This window comes from Cyprinus carpio, chromosome B8 (genome assembly GCF_018340385.1).
Source record: "Cyprinus carpio isolate SPL01 chromosome B8, ASM1834038v1, whole genome shotgun sequence".
NCBI classification, from domain to species: domain Eukaryota; kingdom Metazoa; phylum Chordata; class Actinopteri; order Cypriniformes; family Cyprinidae; genus Cyprinus; species Cyprinus carpio.
The window spans coordinates 18,223,993-18,241,218 of NC_056604.1; the positions used below are offsets into that span (position 1 = coordinate 18,223,993).

At 34.4% G+C, this 17,226-nt stretch overlaps 3 protein-coding genes across 4 annotated transcripts; all 3 read left to right on the forward strand.

Moving 5' to 3' along the window:
- The first annotated feature begins 296 nt into the window (after positions 1-296).
- On the forward strand, positions 297-7,682 carry LOC109109890 (5'-AMP-activated protein kinase subunit beta-1-like). Of its 2 annotated transcripts, XM_042729020.1 has the most exons (9): positions 312-443; positions 1,096-1,110; positions 1,266-1,413; positions 1,542-1,693; positions 5,029-5,122; positions 5,230-5,344; positions 5,419-5,552; positions 6,770-6,838; positions 7,212-7,682. In XM_042729020.1, exons 3-9 carry the CDS (start codon positions 1,273-1,275, stop codon positions 7,287-7,289), a joined length of 783 nt encoding a protein of 260 aa, XP_042584954.1. In that variant the 5' UTR covers positions 312-443; positions 1,096-1,110; positions 1,266-1,272; the 3' UTR covers positions 7,290-7,682. The 2 variants fall into 2 exon arrangements, with proteins under 2 accessions (XP_018978446.2, XP_042584954.1); XM_019122901.2 differs by lacking the exon at positions 1,096-1,110 and having other exon boundaries at positions 297-443.
- Positions 7,683-8,895: 1,213 nt separating this feature from the next.
- On the forward strand, positions 8,896-13,236 carry LOC109089505 (phospholipase A2-like). The gene is made up of 5 exons (XM_042729026.1): positions 8,896-9,383; positions 10,357-10,409; positions 10,681-10,828; positions 10,936-11,069; positions 12,459-13,236. The coding sequence occupies exons 2-5, from the start codon at positions 10,361-10,363 to the stop codon at positions 12,665-12,667; spliced, it is 540 nt and encodes a 179-aa protein (XP_042584960.1). The 5' UTR covers positions 8,896-9,383; positions 10,357-10,360; the 3' UTR covers positions 12,668-13,236.
- Positions 13,237-13,363: 127 nt separating this feature from the next.
- LOC122138134 (phospholipase A2, minor isoenzyme-like) lies at positions 13,364-16,834 on the forward strand. Its single transcript, XM_042729027.1, has 4 exons — positions 13,364-13,455; positions 15,695-15,845; positions 16,410-16,543; positions 16,653-16,834. The coding sequence occupies exons 1-4, from the start codon at positions 13,407-13,409 to the stop codon at positions 16,772-16,774; spliced, it is 456 nt and encodes a 151-aa protein (XP_042584961.1). The 5' UTR covers positions 13,364-13,406; the 3' UTR covers positions 16,775-16,834.
- Positions 16,835-17,226: the final 392 nt, after the last annotated feature.

Sequence of the window (17,226 nt, forward strand, 5' to 3'; positions counted from 1 at the left end):
ACTTTTATGAATAAGTAGCAGATTACACTGTATTTATATGTAGCAAACAAATATGTGAATAATATATTATATAAAAATATTAACAACGTGCTGTTTGAACTCATATACTTCCTTTATTATCTTAAATAGGCTAAAGCACATTTCATATGCTTTTTACGCAGTTTATTAATAACAAGCAGATTACACTGCATTAATTTGTAGCAAACAAATATGTGAATAATATACATTTGAGACAGAGCAAAAAAAGACCGTGTTACAGAAGTGGCTAAATGCAGTTTTCCTCCAGTTTAACTTCATGCAGAGCTCGCGCTGGTTATTTCCCCTGTCCCGAGCAGCAGGCGGAAGAGGTGTGCTTAACATTTAACCTTTTTGTGAGGCAATGTGAAAATGGCGTTATGAAAAGTTACACAATCGCGGGCTACAGGCAAATAAAGTTTTCAGAGGTAAGATATCTATTCATGAGGGAAATCACCACAGCCCGAAATGAAACGAAGATAAGCGACACTGTGGTCGTTTCTGTAGGCGAGACTTACACGCAAGAACAGGAACAAAGAAAAACGATGTCAAAATACGACCAAAGAAACATCATCCCAGTTTTTACTTCCTTGGTATTTCTAGGTTAGCCTATTCAACTCTTCGATTCCAAACTGCACAAAACGCCGTGTATCCATAAAATACGTGATTTCCAAAACAGCGGTCAAAGGTTAGGCTACTTTAATCGCTCGTATTGCATCGGTTTTTAACAACCTTGCGATATTTTTAAAAACTTTTATATTAAAAAATAATAAAACATCTCAAAAAAATATCTCGTAAAAATAAAAATAAGAATCTTCCTCTGCAATCTGCAGTCGGTTCGTCTTGTGGAACGCAAACTGTTCTTTTAGCACATTTTGGCTAAACGTCGATTATCTGAAAAAGCAAAACAGTAAGGGTTTCTGCCATGTATGTCCTATATGGTAAGTAAATCGTAAATAAATTGAAAATAATGACATTATATTTAATTGACTTTTTCCATACTATGTAAGTCAATGGCTACTGTCAGCTATTTTGTGACCGATTAACATTCTTCAAAATATCTTCTTTTGTATTTCACAGAAGAGCAACTTGAGGGTGAGTAAATGATGACAGAATTGTAATTTTTAGGATGACTATCTTTTTAGAAATGAACTTTTAAGACCCCAAGTGAATATGCTTTTGAGTGAGATGAATTGTGAAGAAAGCTCTTTTTCAAAACTGGAAGTCTCATTAAAATGCATGTAAATAAGGAGCAGCATGGGCAACACCAGCAGTGAGAGAAGCGGAGCGGAGAAGACGCAAAGGCGAGAGAGCCGTGGTGGCAAAGATGGCGCTCGACCCAAAATCCTTATGGACAGTGCGGAGGACGGAGACATCTTCCAAACAGATGATGCCAAGGTGGTGTGGTTACAGTGAAACATTAACCTTGAAAACATGTTCCTTAACTCATTTATTGCAGCAATGTCTGACTGCTCTGCTTCTATTAGCTGCACACACCTCATCCATCTTTATGTCTGTCTTACTAGGAATTTCTAGCCTGGCAACAAGATCAGGAATCAGATACTAAAGGCCTGCCAGAGGAAAGGCCCACCGTGTTCCGCTGGAACGGTCCAGGGAAAGAGATCTACCTGTCTGGCTCCTTCAACAACTGGTCCAGCAAAATCCCCTTGACTAAAAGGTGAGTGCTGACAGATCATTAGATCATTAGCATGACATGGTAGACTATGTTAGCACAAGAAACACAGCAGGAGGTATTTGCATCATCTTTAAAATTATAGCGCTAAACGATCTACAAGGTGCTGTAAGTCAGCTGGTCCTCGATAGTGGGTCTGTTCAGATAGACTCAAAGGACAGCAGGGGAAAATGAGAAGCTAAATTCAAATAGTAACATGCATTTGAAGGAGTAATCCATATTTAATACGTGTTAAGCTCAACTGACAGCTTTTGTGGTGCAAGGTTGATTTGCACAAACACTGCTGTTCAAAACTGCAAATCCAGAATATTCCTTCAACTACATTATTGTACATAATTGTCTAGCTTCACACATTTCAAAAGTGAACAGAAAACACTTCATTATGTTAATATAGCATTAGAACACTTTATCTCTCTGGTGCTGTAGTTTTGGCCTCTTTGTTAATCACTAAAATTGGGAAATTAAAGGGATACTCCATCCCAAAATGAAGATTTTATCAATAATCACTTACCCCCATGTCGTTCCAAACCCGTAAAAGCTTCGTTCGTCTTCGGAACAAAATTTAAGATATTTTGGATGAAAACCAGGAGGCCTGTGACTGTCCCATAGACTGCCAAGTAAATAACAGTGTCAAGGTCCAGAAAAGGTATGAAAGTTGTCGTCAGAATACTCCATCTGCCATCAGACATGCAATCGGGGTTATATGAAGCGACGGGAACACTTTTTGTAAGCGAAGAAAACAAAAATAAAGACACAAATCAAAGACTGTTGACTTAACGGTCTCCTCTGTGTCTCTCCATATCACCGTATGCTGCTTATGCTCTTCTGTATCATCCGCGCCACAAGGATGAGCTGTTTCTACGGGTGTTTAGCTTTGATTTGAAATAAAACAGCGTGTCCTTGTGGCGCAGATGATACAGAAGAGCATACACAGCATACGGTGATATGGAGAGACACAGAGGAGACTGTTGACAAAGGAATTATTGAATAAAGTCATTTTTTTCCCCTTACTTTTTGTACACGCTGTGTTCCCGTCGCTTCATATAACCCAGATTGCACGTCTGATGGCAGATGTTATGGACCTTGACACTGTTATTTATTTGGCAGTCTATGGGACAGTCTCAAGCCTCCAGGTTTTCATCCAAAATATCTTAAACTGTCTTCTGAAGACAAACTTAGCTTTTACGGGTTTGGATAGACATGGGGGTAAGTGATTAATGACAAAATTATCATTTTGGGATGGAGTATCCCTTAAAGACAGCACTTGCTGTGCTTTTACATGCTCAACACTAGTGGTCAGTGTGCACTTAAAAGAAACTGGAAAAAAACAACAGAGGACACTGGTGATCTCATGCTGAAAGCAAAAAGGCATCTTCCAGAATATACCTCCTTTTCATTCACTGTCATCACAAGTATGTTTAACTGTTTAAACGTAACTGTGAAGTACTTGTTCTCTGAGATTTTAATATGAATTGGTAAGATAAGCATTGTAGAAAAAAACTTAAGGATCTGACCTCAAAATGTGATTATCAACAGATGATTAGTGGACCCACACGTATTAGTCGGAAAACATAAACCTTAATAGATTTGGTATTTACGAATAAACCTGAACATATAACAAAAATGTATAGTTTAGTTTGTGGTTTGTCTGATCATAATATGGTATTAATTGCTAGAAAACTTGATTAGAAAACGATTAGTAAGATATCATAATAATCATGATGGATTAGTAAAATTTGAGATTCCTCGTAAAGACCGGGCTGAATTTGAGAAGGAATTAATGGCAATAGGTTGGAATGAAGTTTTACAACATAATCATGTAAATAAGTGTTGTGTTGAATTTATGATTTATATCAGTCGTATTGTAGATAAATTTATTAAATGTCAGAAGAAATCATATAGAAAAATACAGCTTCCTTGGATTAACGATACAATACGTCAATTAATGAAACTGACATTATGCCTTGAAGACTTTTCTTAAAACTAGACATGAAATAGATTTGCAGTTGTTTAAAGGACTAAGAAATCGAGTACTTAAGGAACTTCGTACTTTAAAATCAAATTACTACATTCACATTATCTGAAGCTAAGGGAAATGGTAATATAACATGTAAACAAATTAACAGTTTAATAAAACCAAAAAGTAAAGTTCAGGATAAATATATTCTTAAAGCTGGAAATGAACTTGTTCATGATTCAAAAAGAATTGCAAATATATTTAATGATTTTTTTATTCAGTCAGTAAAAGATCTTGCATCTCATTTTTCAAACGTTGAAGTTGATAGGCAGTACTTAGTCGTGGATGAAGATGCTAATCAATTTGAGAATATAGAGGATAATGTTAAATTATTTAAAATCTAGGAAGTGGATCAGTCTGTAATTATGAGAATTATTAATAAATTAAATACTACATATTCTAAAGATCTATATAATCTTGATACTGCCTTTTTTTTTTTTAAATGGAAGTGTTTTAGTTAAGCCCCTTACCCATCATATTAATCTTTCGATCAGAACTGGGCAGTTCCCTGATAGTTGGAGAAAAAGCATTGGTAAAGCCTATTTTCTATCTGGGAATATAGATGATATAATTAACTACAGACCAATAAGTCCCGGTTCTTTCTAAAGTGCTGTATCAGAACAATTTTTGCATCACTTAGAGACTTATAATCTTTTACACCCTTTACAATTTAATTTTAGGCATGACCATTCTACAGAAACTGCTACTTGCTTATTATTAGAAAATGTGGTCACTCGATAAAGGATTTAAAGTTAGTGCAGTATTCCTGGATCTGAAAAAGGCATTTGATACCGTAAATCATAATGCTTTAATGTCAAAAATAACAAAATATAATATATCAAAACGATCTCTGTTATGGTTTGATTCGTACTTAAAAAATCGTGAACAAAGTGTTGTCATTAATAATCTTAAGTCAGTTCTTCATAATATTGATGTAGGAATTCCTCAGGGAACAATTTTGGGTCTGATTCTTTTTACCATTTATATCACTGATCTTCCAGTCCTGGAAATCAACAAACCTGTAGTCATGTTTAGTGTACTTATATTATAAATTTGTGTACTACTTGTTTATTGTAATTGTAATTTATAAAAGCCCTACTAGGGACAAGTGATGCAAATTAGCTTTCGGCTACAAGCACTATGGTACCTGCATTGGATAACTGTTGTTTCATTTTCATCTATTTTCATCTGTTTATTGTATCTGTCCCTAACAAATAAAAAAAATTTAAAAAAAGAATAGAAAGAGAAAAGAACCTTCCACTTGCTTTTCCTTACTGTTTTGTTCTCTATCTCCTTTTAACAGTCATAATAATTTTGTGGCCATAATTGACCTGCCAGAAGGCGAGCACCAGTATAAGTTCTATGTGGACGGACACTGGATATTAGACCCCAAAGAGGTGGGAAAGAGTTTCTTACAGCGTTTGATTATCTGATAATCCTCATTCAGTAATGTATTTTGAAACTTGTACTTGCATTATGTTTAATTAATTCTATTTTCTTCTAGCCTGTTGTGACTAATAAGTCAGGTGTGATGAATAATGTTGTTAAAGTGAGGAAAACAGACTTTGAGGTTTTTGATGCACTGAAGACAGACTCTGAGAAATGTGCCGACATGTCAGGTAAGTATAAATCTATTCACTGTTAAGTAGTAGAAATATGCTACAGGTTCTGAGCTTCTGCTTTTTTCTGTCAGACTTGTCCAGTTCCCCACCTGGACCGTACCATCAGGATCCCTACTCAACCAAATCAGAAGACAGACTGCGCTCTCCTCCCATTCTCCCGCCACACCTGCTGCAGGTGCTCCTCAACAAAGACACTGGCATCTCTGTAAGTACTGCTCTGCAACATCCTGAACGTAAACCTGATCACCCAATGACAGCAGCTGCTCAGTATTCCTGAGATGTAATGTATTCCTGAGATGCAAAGCTGAATTTTCATCAGCCATTACGCCAGTCTTCAGTGTCACGTGATCCTTCAGAAATTATTCTAATGTGCTGATTTATTATTAATGCTGGAAACTGCTGTGCTGCTTAATACTTTTGGAACCTGTGACACTTTTCAGTATTCTTTGATGAATAAAAAGTTAAAAGAAACAGCATTTAAAAAAAAAAATAGAAATCTTTTCTAACAATATAAATCTTTACAATCACTTTTTATTAATTTAACAAATCCTTTCTGAATAAAAATATTAATTTATATCAATAAAAAGAAAGAAAAAGGTTTTCTATGTTTATATAAAGAATTATATTTTAAATAAATGCTGTTCTTTTTTTATTTTTATTTATCAAACCATCTTGAAAAATTTATCACAGGTTCAAAAAAATAAAAAAAATATTAATTATATATATATATATATATATATAGATTATATATATATATAATATATATATATATATATATATATATATATAAAACAGCACTACTGTTTCTAACATTGATAATAAATCAGCATATTAAAATGATTTCTTATCACAGAAAAAAAGTAAAGTATATTATAATTATTAAAAATATTATTTTATATTGCAACACAATATCAAAATATAACCTTTTTCAAATAAATTTAGGTTTTTCTTAAGCACAAAATCGCATGGCAAAGCACATGGCAAAGTTACTAAAACTTGCACATAAAATTTAAAGTTTTAGTAATTTTAGAAAAGTAATCTTAAAAGTGCATTCATAATATTAAATAAATAACGTAATAGTATTTAAAAGAAATAGAAAATTAACAATGGTGTATATTTTTGTTGTTTTAATTTATTTATTTATTTAGCTAGCTAGCTTTCTGGAACATAAAACTATTTGCATTACATTAATAGACGCTTCATTTGGGTTTTCTTACACACATGAAATCTGTTGGAAACGGATCAAGTGATTTGAAAGGAGGTTGATTCTTTGTAAATACAGTGTTGCAGTTAAAGCAGTTCCTTTTGCTGCTTAAAGAGATAAGAAAAGATAAGATCCTATGGTTGGAAATTGCTGAGTGTGGGCAATTTTTAGGAAAGCAGAGACTTTCCCTAACTTGTTCCCATGTCTGCTTTTAACAGTGTGACCCAACCCTGCTGCCTGAACCAAACCATGTGATGCTCAACCACCTGTACGCCCTTTCCATCAAGGTCTGGCAGGAAACTACACACACACTATAAAGAGACTCATAGAAGAAATTCTCTAATAATGTCCACACCCTCAGTGATAGTTCACCCAAAAATGAACCTTCTGTTATTTAATAACGATAATTTCAGTCAAAATCTGTGAGTTTTTTTTTTCTTCCGTGCAACACAAAAGTAGATGTTGCTGTCCAAAAATAACAAAAGCACCATAAAAGCACGTTACTTTAGTAGATAAAAGTGAGTAATGAGTTATCGAGTAAATGAGTTCTTATTTTCAGGTGAACTATCCCTTTAATCATTTTTATTTTGCATATGGTAGAGGTGGCCAGCATTTCCAGTCGATATCACTGATGTGCATCTGTTTGCTCTCCTCACACAGGATGGCGTGATGGTTCTTAGTGCCACACACCGCTACAAAAAGAAGTATGTGACCACACTAGTGTACAAGCCTATATGATCTCAATCCACCAACACTATTCTCACTGGTTTCTGTCTTATTCCACTAAATGTTACTCACCGAAGAAAGGGACCATGCCTATCAAACGTCACCAAACGCATGCGTCTCTGTGAGTTTATATTTGTGTGTTTCTGAATGTCAGTGTCCGATCCATAAACCAGTATCTACAATGTTTGCACAAATAATGTAATGCATTTGCCAAATGTAAAAATATCAGCTTGTAGACGTGTTTTGTATGTGGCTTTTCAGTTTATGAATTTCAAAATACTCATAGATCATTCAAAGGACATCTGTGATGTCTGTTTCTGTCTTTTCAGATTTAGAAAATCTGCAAATAAAATTATAACTGTTGATGAATGGACCATTGTGCTAATAAAATGCACACTAAAACATTGTGTATTGTTTGTTTACATGAAGCAATCACACACTGATAGTGTATTTTGTTGGATAAGCTATACTTTTTTAACTATTCTGCTGCTTTAATATGAGCACTACATATCTGTCTAGATGGGTATATGATGCATTATGTTCATGTTTTTCTCAATGCAAGGTTTTCTTTGTTGCATTTTGCACAGAGGTAATTGAATATTCTCTTGCACATAAAGGTGGTTTCTGTAAGCTAGTCTATATTATTGATATCCCTACATGGCAACAGTTTTGGTTATTAAGGTTGGTAGGTGTTTTTTGTAGTGATGATACCAGGCGACAATGTTGAAAGTCCTGCTAAACTGAACTAAATATTTGCGGTGTTTTTAGATTGCAGGAAATCTCTCATCTGCAACGCATGAGCCTTGAAAACAAGCTTATCAAAGTTAGTGTGATACTGTTTTGTAATTTGGAATCCATCCTAAAATATCACACCAAAAAGTTTCACCAAAACAAAACACTAGATCTTTTAGTTTTCAGTAAGACTTGCGATTTAACATTACACAATACAAAATTTTGATTACACAATATCCAATAAGGCATTAAAGATTCTTATTTGATCTCAGTAATAATAATAATAATAATAATAATAATAGTTGTTTACATTTATATAGCACTTTTCTGGGCACTCAAAGTGCTTTACACACTGTAGAAGGGGGTAATCTCCTCAACCACCACCAGTGTACAGCATCCACCTGGATGAGGCAACGGCAGCCATATTGCGCCAGAACGCCCACCACACACCATCTTATTGGTGGAGAGGAGACAGAGTGATGAAGCCAATCAGCAGATTTGGGGATGGTTAGGAGGCCATGATGGTCAGAGGCCAATGGGCGAATTTGGCCAGGATGCCAGGGTTACACCCCTACTCTTTTTCGACATCCTGGGATTTTTAATGACCACAGAGGGTCGGGACCTCTGTTTAACATCTCATCCGAAAGACGGTGCTTTTTGACAGTATAGTGTCCCCGTCACTACACTGCAGTGTTAGGACCCACACAGACCACAGGGTGAGCACTCCCTGCTGGCCTCACTAACACCTCTTTCAGCAGCAACGTAGTTTTCCCAGGAGGTCTCCCATACAGGAACTGACCAGGCTCAAACCTGCATAGCTTCAGTGGGCAACCAGTCTTGCGCTGCAGGGTGATATTGCTGCTTCAGTAGGATCCTGGGGGGGGGGGGGGATCTAAATACTGTACGTTATGAATGCATTTAAATAACCAGTTTCAGTATAACCTCGGTTTTTATACCGAAAGTGGAGCATGTGGGCAGAGAAAGGAAAATGCCACCTGTTACTGAAAAGACTTGGCAAAATCAGCGGATAAATTTACAAGTGGCTTGCTTTAATCTCTCTTACTTTGAGTTCAGTTAAAGTCTTTTTTCTCTGTCATAAAAGTATGTGACACAGGTTTAATGAAAAATGCAAAGTATGCAATACACCAAACTAGTCGACAGACTGGTTGACTTAAATAACAAGCTGCTCACATGTACAAAAAAAAAAAAAAAAAAAAAATCCTGTCTACAAAAAGAAGGCTGTCAGTTAGAGAAGAGACAGTTTTATGGTGCAAGTCATAGTGATTGGTATAGCGCTTTAGCTCACTACTTGTAAAATTACAGCGTTTATTGCTTAAATCATTTAACCAGAGAGGAAGCCTTTGGATATTGGAGGTAAGATAGTGAAACAGTCATTGTTATATTGACTTTATATTTTCTTTATTAAATTGACTTTTCCATTACGAACATTATGATTAAATGGTAGCATGCAAAGGTGTCACATAATATAGTCAGAAATACATCTGCGTTCTTACTGAGAATAATGCACTGTCTACATTAAGATCATAAGCTACAATTATCCCACATATTATTTTCGTCATTTATAATAAATGAAATTAAGTTAGAGGAAAGAGTGTTGTTAACTGTGACTGAAACGGAATTTAAGCCCTTTTAGAATTTATACAACCTTGCTCTCTGTATGGCTATATTTGGATTACATAACAGATATACACTATTCATAAATAGATAAAATACACAGTAAATGGAGCAGTGGTGTAATGTATGTATTTGTTTAAAGCAGGTTGAATATTCATGCTCCTGGGGTCTTAATCTGTGTTTTGTATCATTTAGCTTAGGTAGTCTGTCTCATGAGAATTGTTATGTCACAGTGATTTACTGCATCAAGAGAAAGGTGTGTTTTCGTTGACATGTGAAGCCACATCACACCCAACCAGCCTCAGTTCTCCAACATGCCTTTATTTATTCAGAAGACACTTAAACACACAAGCATTGTGCTTAAGAAGATTTGTGCCTGTAGTTAGAGGTAAAAGGTTGTAAGGGAAGTGAAGTTTAGAACAATGCTGCACAAGACAGCTTGCAAAAATAGTTTGGGTTGGTATATTTTAATTTTCATGTAATGTTTAAAAAATGACACTATTGTATCCAAAGCAATATGCACATTCTCTCAACTGATCTCCATGGCCTTTTTGAACATGGTTAACCTCCAGGATCTCAGACAGGAGACAAAAAGCTGCTGCAAATTTCTAATCTCTGAGAAATCTCTTATTTCCTAATGTGTGAGAAAACAACAGTAAAATTAATAGATCTACAATAATATATGCACTATGACATTTTTTGCTTCTTGCAGTGGTATGGCTGTCTATCTCACACTCTTGATCTTTATCGTGACTCTGCCAACATGTAAGTATACTGTTAACCATAGCCTTCTTAACAATGACATAGCCTATTCATTACAACTTTTTCTAATTTCATGTGAACTGATTTAAATAAAATTGACACATTTTATCAATATAATGCATAATTGCTGAGGGAAAAAAAAGTATTAAACCTTACAGACCCCAAACTTTTGAATATCTAGCAGTTTGTTCCCGTCAGTAGATTTGTTTTAGTACTCAAACTGATTCAAAACCACATTTAGCACTTGAGTTTTCCAGTGATATCTTCTCTGTAGCTCATCTGAACAGCATTAAAAACTTACTGCAGTTCGAGGACATGATTGAGTGCACAGTACCGAACAGTTCACCGCTGCTGGACTATGCAGACTATGGCTGCTATTGTGGTTTAGGTGGAACAGGGACGCCTGTTGACCAGCTCGACCGGTTAGTGTATTATATTATATTTTGTGAGAATGTGTTAGTGTTTATCACACAGTGTTTATTCTGAGTAATTGTGTATTATTAATGTTCTTTCTCTAATGATCTGGTAGGTGTTGTTTTACCCATGATGCTTGCTATGGCACAGCAAAGACCCTTCAGTCCTGCTCATCAGTGTTTGACAGTCCCTACACAAACACGTATGACTACACGTGTGATAAGAATACCAAAACGATCACGTGTCTGGGTGAGTGAAAATGCGGGGACGCCAACATGAAGAAAAAAATATATCACTAACATCACATGTAAAATTTATACACATAAAAAAAAAAATAATAATAATAATAATTTTTTCTCTGCTATCAGAACTTTTTTCAAGACAAGCCACAGATGAATTAGACTAACTGTTGTGCGTCTCAGAACAAGTGGCATTTCTTTTCTGAATGAATCAATGTTGCCGAATGAATCGGTTGAGTGAAAAAATCAATGACTCACTCAAAATCCCTGACAGAACAAGTGTTGTTGAACGAATTGGTTGGTTGAGTGGCTAAATTGTAAAGGTAATGTTGGCTATAACTGAAGAAACTTCCCCACAACTAATACAAAACTGACAGTCTGTTTGAAATAAACAGACAAATGTAATATACAACCAATGGAACACAATTAACTGTTGTATAAGTTAATTTTATATCATTCTGAGCATTCTGAGCATCAAAATATAATTCTAAGCATTTTTTAAAGAGTACAGAAAAATATACTGCAAACTATAAATGTTTCAGAAAAATTACTGCATTTTAATTGAAATTAAATGAAAATGTATTAAATTCAATCTTCTAATAAATGCAATTAGTTGACCTTTTTTTGAGCCACTAAGGTAGGACATATACCTGTAATTTCATAATTAGACTACTTCGTTTACTTTAGTTTGTTGTGTCCTTATTACAGTGTAATTATACATTTAAGTATCGAGTAATATTAATTAACTACTTACTATATGGTTAGGATTAGGGTTACTTGCATGTAATTATGCATAATTTGTTGTTATTATAATAGTAAGTACATGTGTACTTTTGAATACTTACCAGCATTTATGGTAAAGTATATTTGAAGAGTTCATTTGCAAAAACAGAAAACTGTTTTTAACAATTTTCGAAAATCATGTTTTTCATTGTGCATTCCAATAAATCTCAATCAAACTGCAGTTGGGTTATTTTGATGAGGTAAAAAATACAGCTAACACAATAAAAACATGATAACATAAAAAACATGATTTTTGATTTATGTTTTTGCAAATAAACTCTTCATTTGTAATTAGACATTTGTAATGATGAAGTTGCAGTTTAGTAAAATGTTAACTTTAATATTAAATAAAACACTACAAATTATAATCAAGTACTTAACTTGTTTTAGTGTGTTATTCAACACATCAACATAAGTGTACTTTAAATCACAACAAAAGATCTTTAAAACATCACATTTTAAGTTTACATAAGTGTTATTAAACCGTCTTTAAAGTGTACTCTCTTTGAATATATTTAAGTGGCCTTGTGTTATATTATCTGCAAGTAATAGCTAAAGTGCATATTTAATAAAACTAAACACACTCCTTTATACAACCTCTCTTTTTCTCTTTCAGACAGTAATGATGAGTGTGACATGTTCATATGCAGGTGTGACAAGGCTGCAGCGGAGTGTTTTGCTCAATCACCTTATAATGCCTCCAATAATCATCTGCCCTCGAGTGTTTGCAGCTCAGCTTCCAGAGACCAGCAGCTTTCTTACCGCTCTCACTGCATTCGCAGTCACTCTCACACTCCTATAACACAACAAAATACCTTGCAATAAGTGAAATGTACATGCACTGAACATAACCATGTTATTTCTTGTGATTTTGGTCATTTAAAACCCTTTTGTATGCCGACAGCTGTTTTACATGTACTCAAGCATTTTGTAACTTTTTCCAAGACTTATGAAATTCTCATGCTTTTTCGAGAAAACTGAATTCTTCTTGTACCAGCTGTGCAAATTGCAAACACATGCTGACGTTCCCAAAGATGAAAACACATACACACACACATGCGTGTTTACTTAGCTATCTAAATGGGGACATTCCATAAGCATAATGGTTTTATACTGTACAAACTGTATATTCTACTGTCCAGCCCTACACCTAAACCTTACCCCTAACAGAAAACTTTCTGCATTTTTACAGTTTTAAAAAAACTTTATTTTTATACTAGTTAATACTAGTTTATACTAGTTATACAAATGTGGACTTCTGCAAAGGGAGGTTGTTGGTGATTTTGTCAGGTTTAGCTCACTTTTGTGTACAAATTTGTCCCCAAAATATGGTTTAGTAGGTACACGTAGACAATCCATAAACACACTCAACTTGCACAAAACTGTTACAATCTAAGCAACTTTCCTTTTGGGAGCTTGTGTATGTGCATGCATATTTATTAACATATCTTATGTTTCTAATTCACAAAGTTAGCTTATCAATGTGCACTTCCCATCAAGGTTATATAAATAAGTTTTAGACCTATAAATAAATGGCTACTACCACTTGTTCATAGTCGTCACCATGAACACCTTCCTGTCTCTTGTTATCCTGAGTGTGAGTCTGCCCACCTGTGAGTACACTAAATATATGTTCCACTATTCAGCTCCTTGTTTCATTTTATTTATTTTATTTTATTATTTACGCAAACCAAAAATGAAACTTATAGAGATATTAAATATGATTTGCTAAACAGCATTTATTTATTTAGTCAGTTCAATAATTGAACTTATAACTACCTTCTGGTTTTGTTGTTCATTTATTAGATCAAATATTTTATGAGAATACTGTAACAGAATTTGAAGGGATACTCCACCCAAACAAAATTTGTCATCGTTTACTCCTCTGTGTTCCAAAAAATAAAAGTTTTATTGTTTGCAACACAGAAGAAGGTATTTTGAGCATTTTTTATGCATCCATACAATTGAATGCAGTGGGCTTCTTTTTGTGTTCTGTAGAAGTAAGAAAGGCATACAAGTTTTTTTATTTTATTTTTTATAACATGAGTTTGCGAAAATGACAGAATTTTCATTTTTGGGGGTAGTATTTGTATTAAACAAGAACTTAAAGTCAGAAAGCTGTGCATGCTAAAAAGACTGTAGAATGAAATGAGCTTTGGTGGAGAGTGTTGAAACACAACTGTTTCAATGTCTGTAACTTATGTTGTTGTTTAATATTCCCATATAAATTTTTACTTATTTTGAAAACTAAATCTTGTCCCTAAACTGTTTTAAAAAAGAAAGAAAGTGCAGTGACTACCAGGGTGGAAACATGGATGCCCATTTAAATTTTGTATTTTATATGTACATTTTGTACTCTTATAATCAAATTTTAATTCTGCAAATAATTTGTTTAAAATACTTAAAGTAATTGGTCATAAAAACTAGCTGTGTTACAACAGACCTTCCTAGTCTCTACAAGGTCCATGGAATACTGGATGAAGCACAAACCAGTCATATAATTGCTATACATCTCTCACAATTGCTATGCATCTGATCTCTCATAAGTATTTTGTAAGTAAAATCGTTAAATTATAGATTTTACAGGATATGTGTGTGTGTGTGTGTGTGTGTGTGTGTGTGTGTGTGTGTGTGTGTGTGTGTACCTACTTAACCATATTTTAGGTACAAATTTATACCCAAAAGTGAACTAAACCTGACAAAATCTCCAAAAACCTCCCTTTGGGGACATCCTCATTTGTAAAACTGGTATAAAAATAAAGTAAAAGTTTTTTTTTTTTTTTTTTTTTTTATTGTAAAAATACAGAAAGTTTCCTGTAAGGGGTAGGTTTAGATATAATATACATTCACAACAATATAAAAAAAAACAATTACACCATAAAAACTACCACACCTATATAACTAACCAAATTAGATAGCTAATTAAACATTCAATTGTACATATCAGTACACAACTGTGTGTGTGTGTGTGTGTGTGTGTGTGTGTGCAAAAAAATAAAAAATAAATAAAATCATAAACATGTAATAAAAATGGTTCACGTACTGTATTCCTAAAATTTTAAGCCTGAAATTTAAAAGCATTTTTATCTTTTTTTAGACAGTTTGGTAAGTATAGGACAGCTGATAATTAAAGGGATACTCCATCCCAAAATGAAAATGTTGTCATTAATTACTTACCCCCATGTCGTTCCAAACCCGTAAAAGCTTTGTTCGTCTTCGGAACAATTTAAGATATTTTGGATGAAAACTGGGAGGCTTGAGACTGTCCCATAGACAGCATAAATAACAGTGTCAAGGTCCATAAAAGGTATGAAAAGCATCGTCAGAATAGCCCATCTGCCATCAGTGATTCAACCGTAATGTTATGAAGCGAAGAGAATACTTTTTGTACATAAAGAAAACAAAAATAACAACTTTATTCAACAAATCCTCTCCTCAGAATTGCCAAAATGGCGCTACGCTGATTTGGAGAGACACAGAGGAGAGGAATTGTTGAATAAAGTCATTATTTTTTGTTTTCTTCATGTACAAAAAGTATTCTCTTCACTTCATAACATTACGGTTGAATCACTGATGGCAGATGGACTAATCTGACGATGCTTTTCATACTTTCCTAAACCTTGACACTGTTACTTACTTGGCAGTCCATGACAGTTTCAAGCCTCCCGAATTTTATCCAAAATATCTTAAATTGTGTTCCGAAGAAGAACAAAGGTTTTACGGGTTTGGAACAGCATGGGGGTAAGTGATTTATGACAAAATTTTCATTTTGCGGTGGAGTAACCCTTTAAGAATACAGTCTGTTGTTTACATAACAGTATGAAGCACTGATACACTATCACTGTTCAACAGTGGTGGTGCCTCTAGACTACCGTGCGGTGTGGCAGTTCAGGGATATGATCATCTGTACCAACCCTAATAGCTGGCCTATACTGGATTACGTAGGCTATGGATGCTACTGTGGAGTAGGAGGCTCGGGGACCCCAGTGGATGAACTGGACAGGTCAGATTTAAACATCAGGTTATATGCAGGGACACTGAATTAATCGGCTGAATCAGTTTTGTCAGTCACACTTCTGCCTACTCAGGCTGAGACATTTAGGGCATAGTCCATAAATGTTCAAATGTTGCACAAATGTATTTATTTTTGTAGGCAGCATGCATTGCAACAACAACAACAACAACAACAACAACAACAACAACAACAACAACAACAACTTAACATTCAAGATATATCTTTCAATACTGTGTCTTTCTATTTTTGTTATGAACATTTAATGACAAGAATGTGTTACAGACAAGCAAATTTAAATATTACCTTCTTAATGAAATTTTCAGAAAAAAAAAATCAGATTTTGTCACAATAGTAATGTGAATATTAATTAAGCGTCTCATGAATATTAATTATGTACCACTATACCATTTCTCCTTAAAGAAAGTGGCTACAGTTTTGTTTCTTTTCCACAGCAGCCAAGCAACACAAATATCCTAAAACAGAATAATTATTGATAAAAAATGAAGGCAACAGACTTTGAAATCATGTCCACTATATTCTCGATCTCTCTAGGTGCTGTAAGGTCCATGATCGGTGTTATTCTGACTCACGGCAACATGACGACTGTTCGGGTATCTTAGACAACCCCTACACTGAACTCTACTCATTCTCATGTGACAAAGCGGCAAAGAAAGTCACCTGCGATGGTAAGATGCTACACTCAAGTCTATCTGCAAGCTCTGTTAGTAATTGAGACCTAAACTGCATCTGGTTTGTGGCATAAAATTTGGACTGTTGATCTTTTATTTCTTGCAGCTGACAAGAATCGTCCATGTAAGATGTTCATCTGTGAATGTGACAGGAAAGCAGCCGAATGCTTTGCAAAAGCGGGTTACAACCCAGAACACGAGAAATATCCTAATGAAAACTGCAAATGAACTGAAATGCGATAAAGGTTTGGGATTGTCCCTAAAGTCTCATTAAAGATAGCAATGGTATATCATGTAACAGTTTATTTTTGTTCATGCCAAGTGATATTTAATTCATAGCAGACAGATTTCTTTAATGGTATATGCAAATTCATGCGATTAAAATTATTTAATCGCAGCGAAGATGTCTATCTTAGATATGAAGTAGGCTATAATATTAAGTCTTGGATTTCAGAAAATAAATCTTATAAGAATTAAGTCAGTGAAACATTTTTCAGTGTTTATCCCTTACTATACACCCAGGACATCATTGACTACCTTCCCCTCATTCATTTCTTAAAGTCAGACATCAACCTTTTTAATATTCCAAAATCTATTCATTATAAACAATATAAAAAAAAAAAAAAAAAAAAAACAGTATGAAACAGTATCTGTTTTCTTATAATTTTTTTTCCATACTA

Excerpts from the sequence above, each read along its gene's own strand:
- LOC109109890 (XM_019122901.2), top strand. The coding sequence starts at position 1,273 with ATGGGCAACACCAGCAGTGAGAGAAGCGGAGCGGAGAAGACGCAAAGG. Across the intron at positions 1,694-5,028 it reads AAAATCCCCTTGACTAAAAG|TCATAATAATTTTGTGGCCA; the intron begins GTGAGTGCTGAC and ends TCCTTTTAACAG. Across the intron at positions 5,123-5,229 it reads GGATATTAGACCCCAAAGAG|CCTGTTGTGACTAATAAGTC; the intron begins GTGGGAAAGAGT and ends ATTTTCTTCTAG.
- LOC109089505 (XM_042729026.1), top strand. The coding sequence starts at position 10,361 with ATGGCTGTCTATCTCACACTCTTGATCTTTATCGTGACTCTGCCAACA. Across the intron at positions 10,410-10,680 it reads TATCGTGACTCTGCCAACAT|CTCATCTGAACAGCATTAAA; the intron begins GTAAGTATACTG and ends TCTTCTCTGTAG. Across the intron at positions 10,829-10,935 it reads CCTGTTGACCAGCTCGACCG|GTGTTGTTTTACCCATGATG; the intron begins GTTAGTGTATTA and ends ATGATCTGGTAG.
- LOC122138134 (XM_042729027.1), top strand. The coding sequence starts at position 13,407 with ATGAACACCTTCCTGTCTCTTGTTATCCTGAGTGTGAGTCTGCCCACC. Across the intron at positions 15,846-16,409 it reads CCAGTGGATGAACTGGACAG|GTGCTGTAAGGTCCATGATC; the intron begins GTCAGATTTAAA and ends CGATCTCTCTAG. Across the intron at positions 16,544-16,652 it reads AAAGAAAGTCACCTGCGATG|CTGACAAGAATCGTCCATGT; the intron begins GTAAGATGCTAC and ends TATTTCTTGCAG.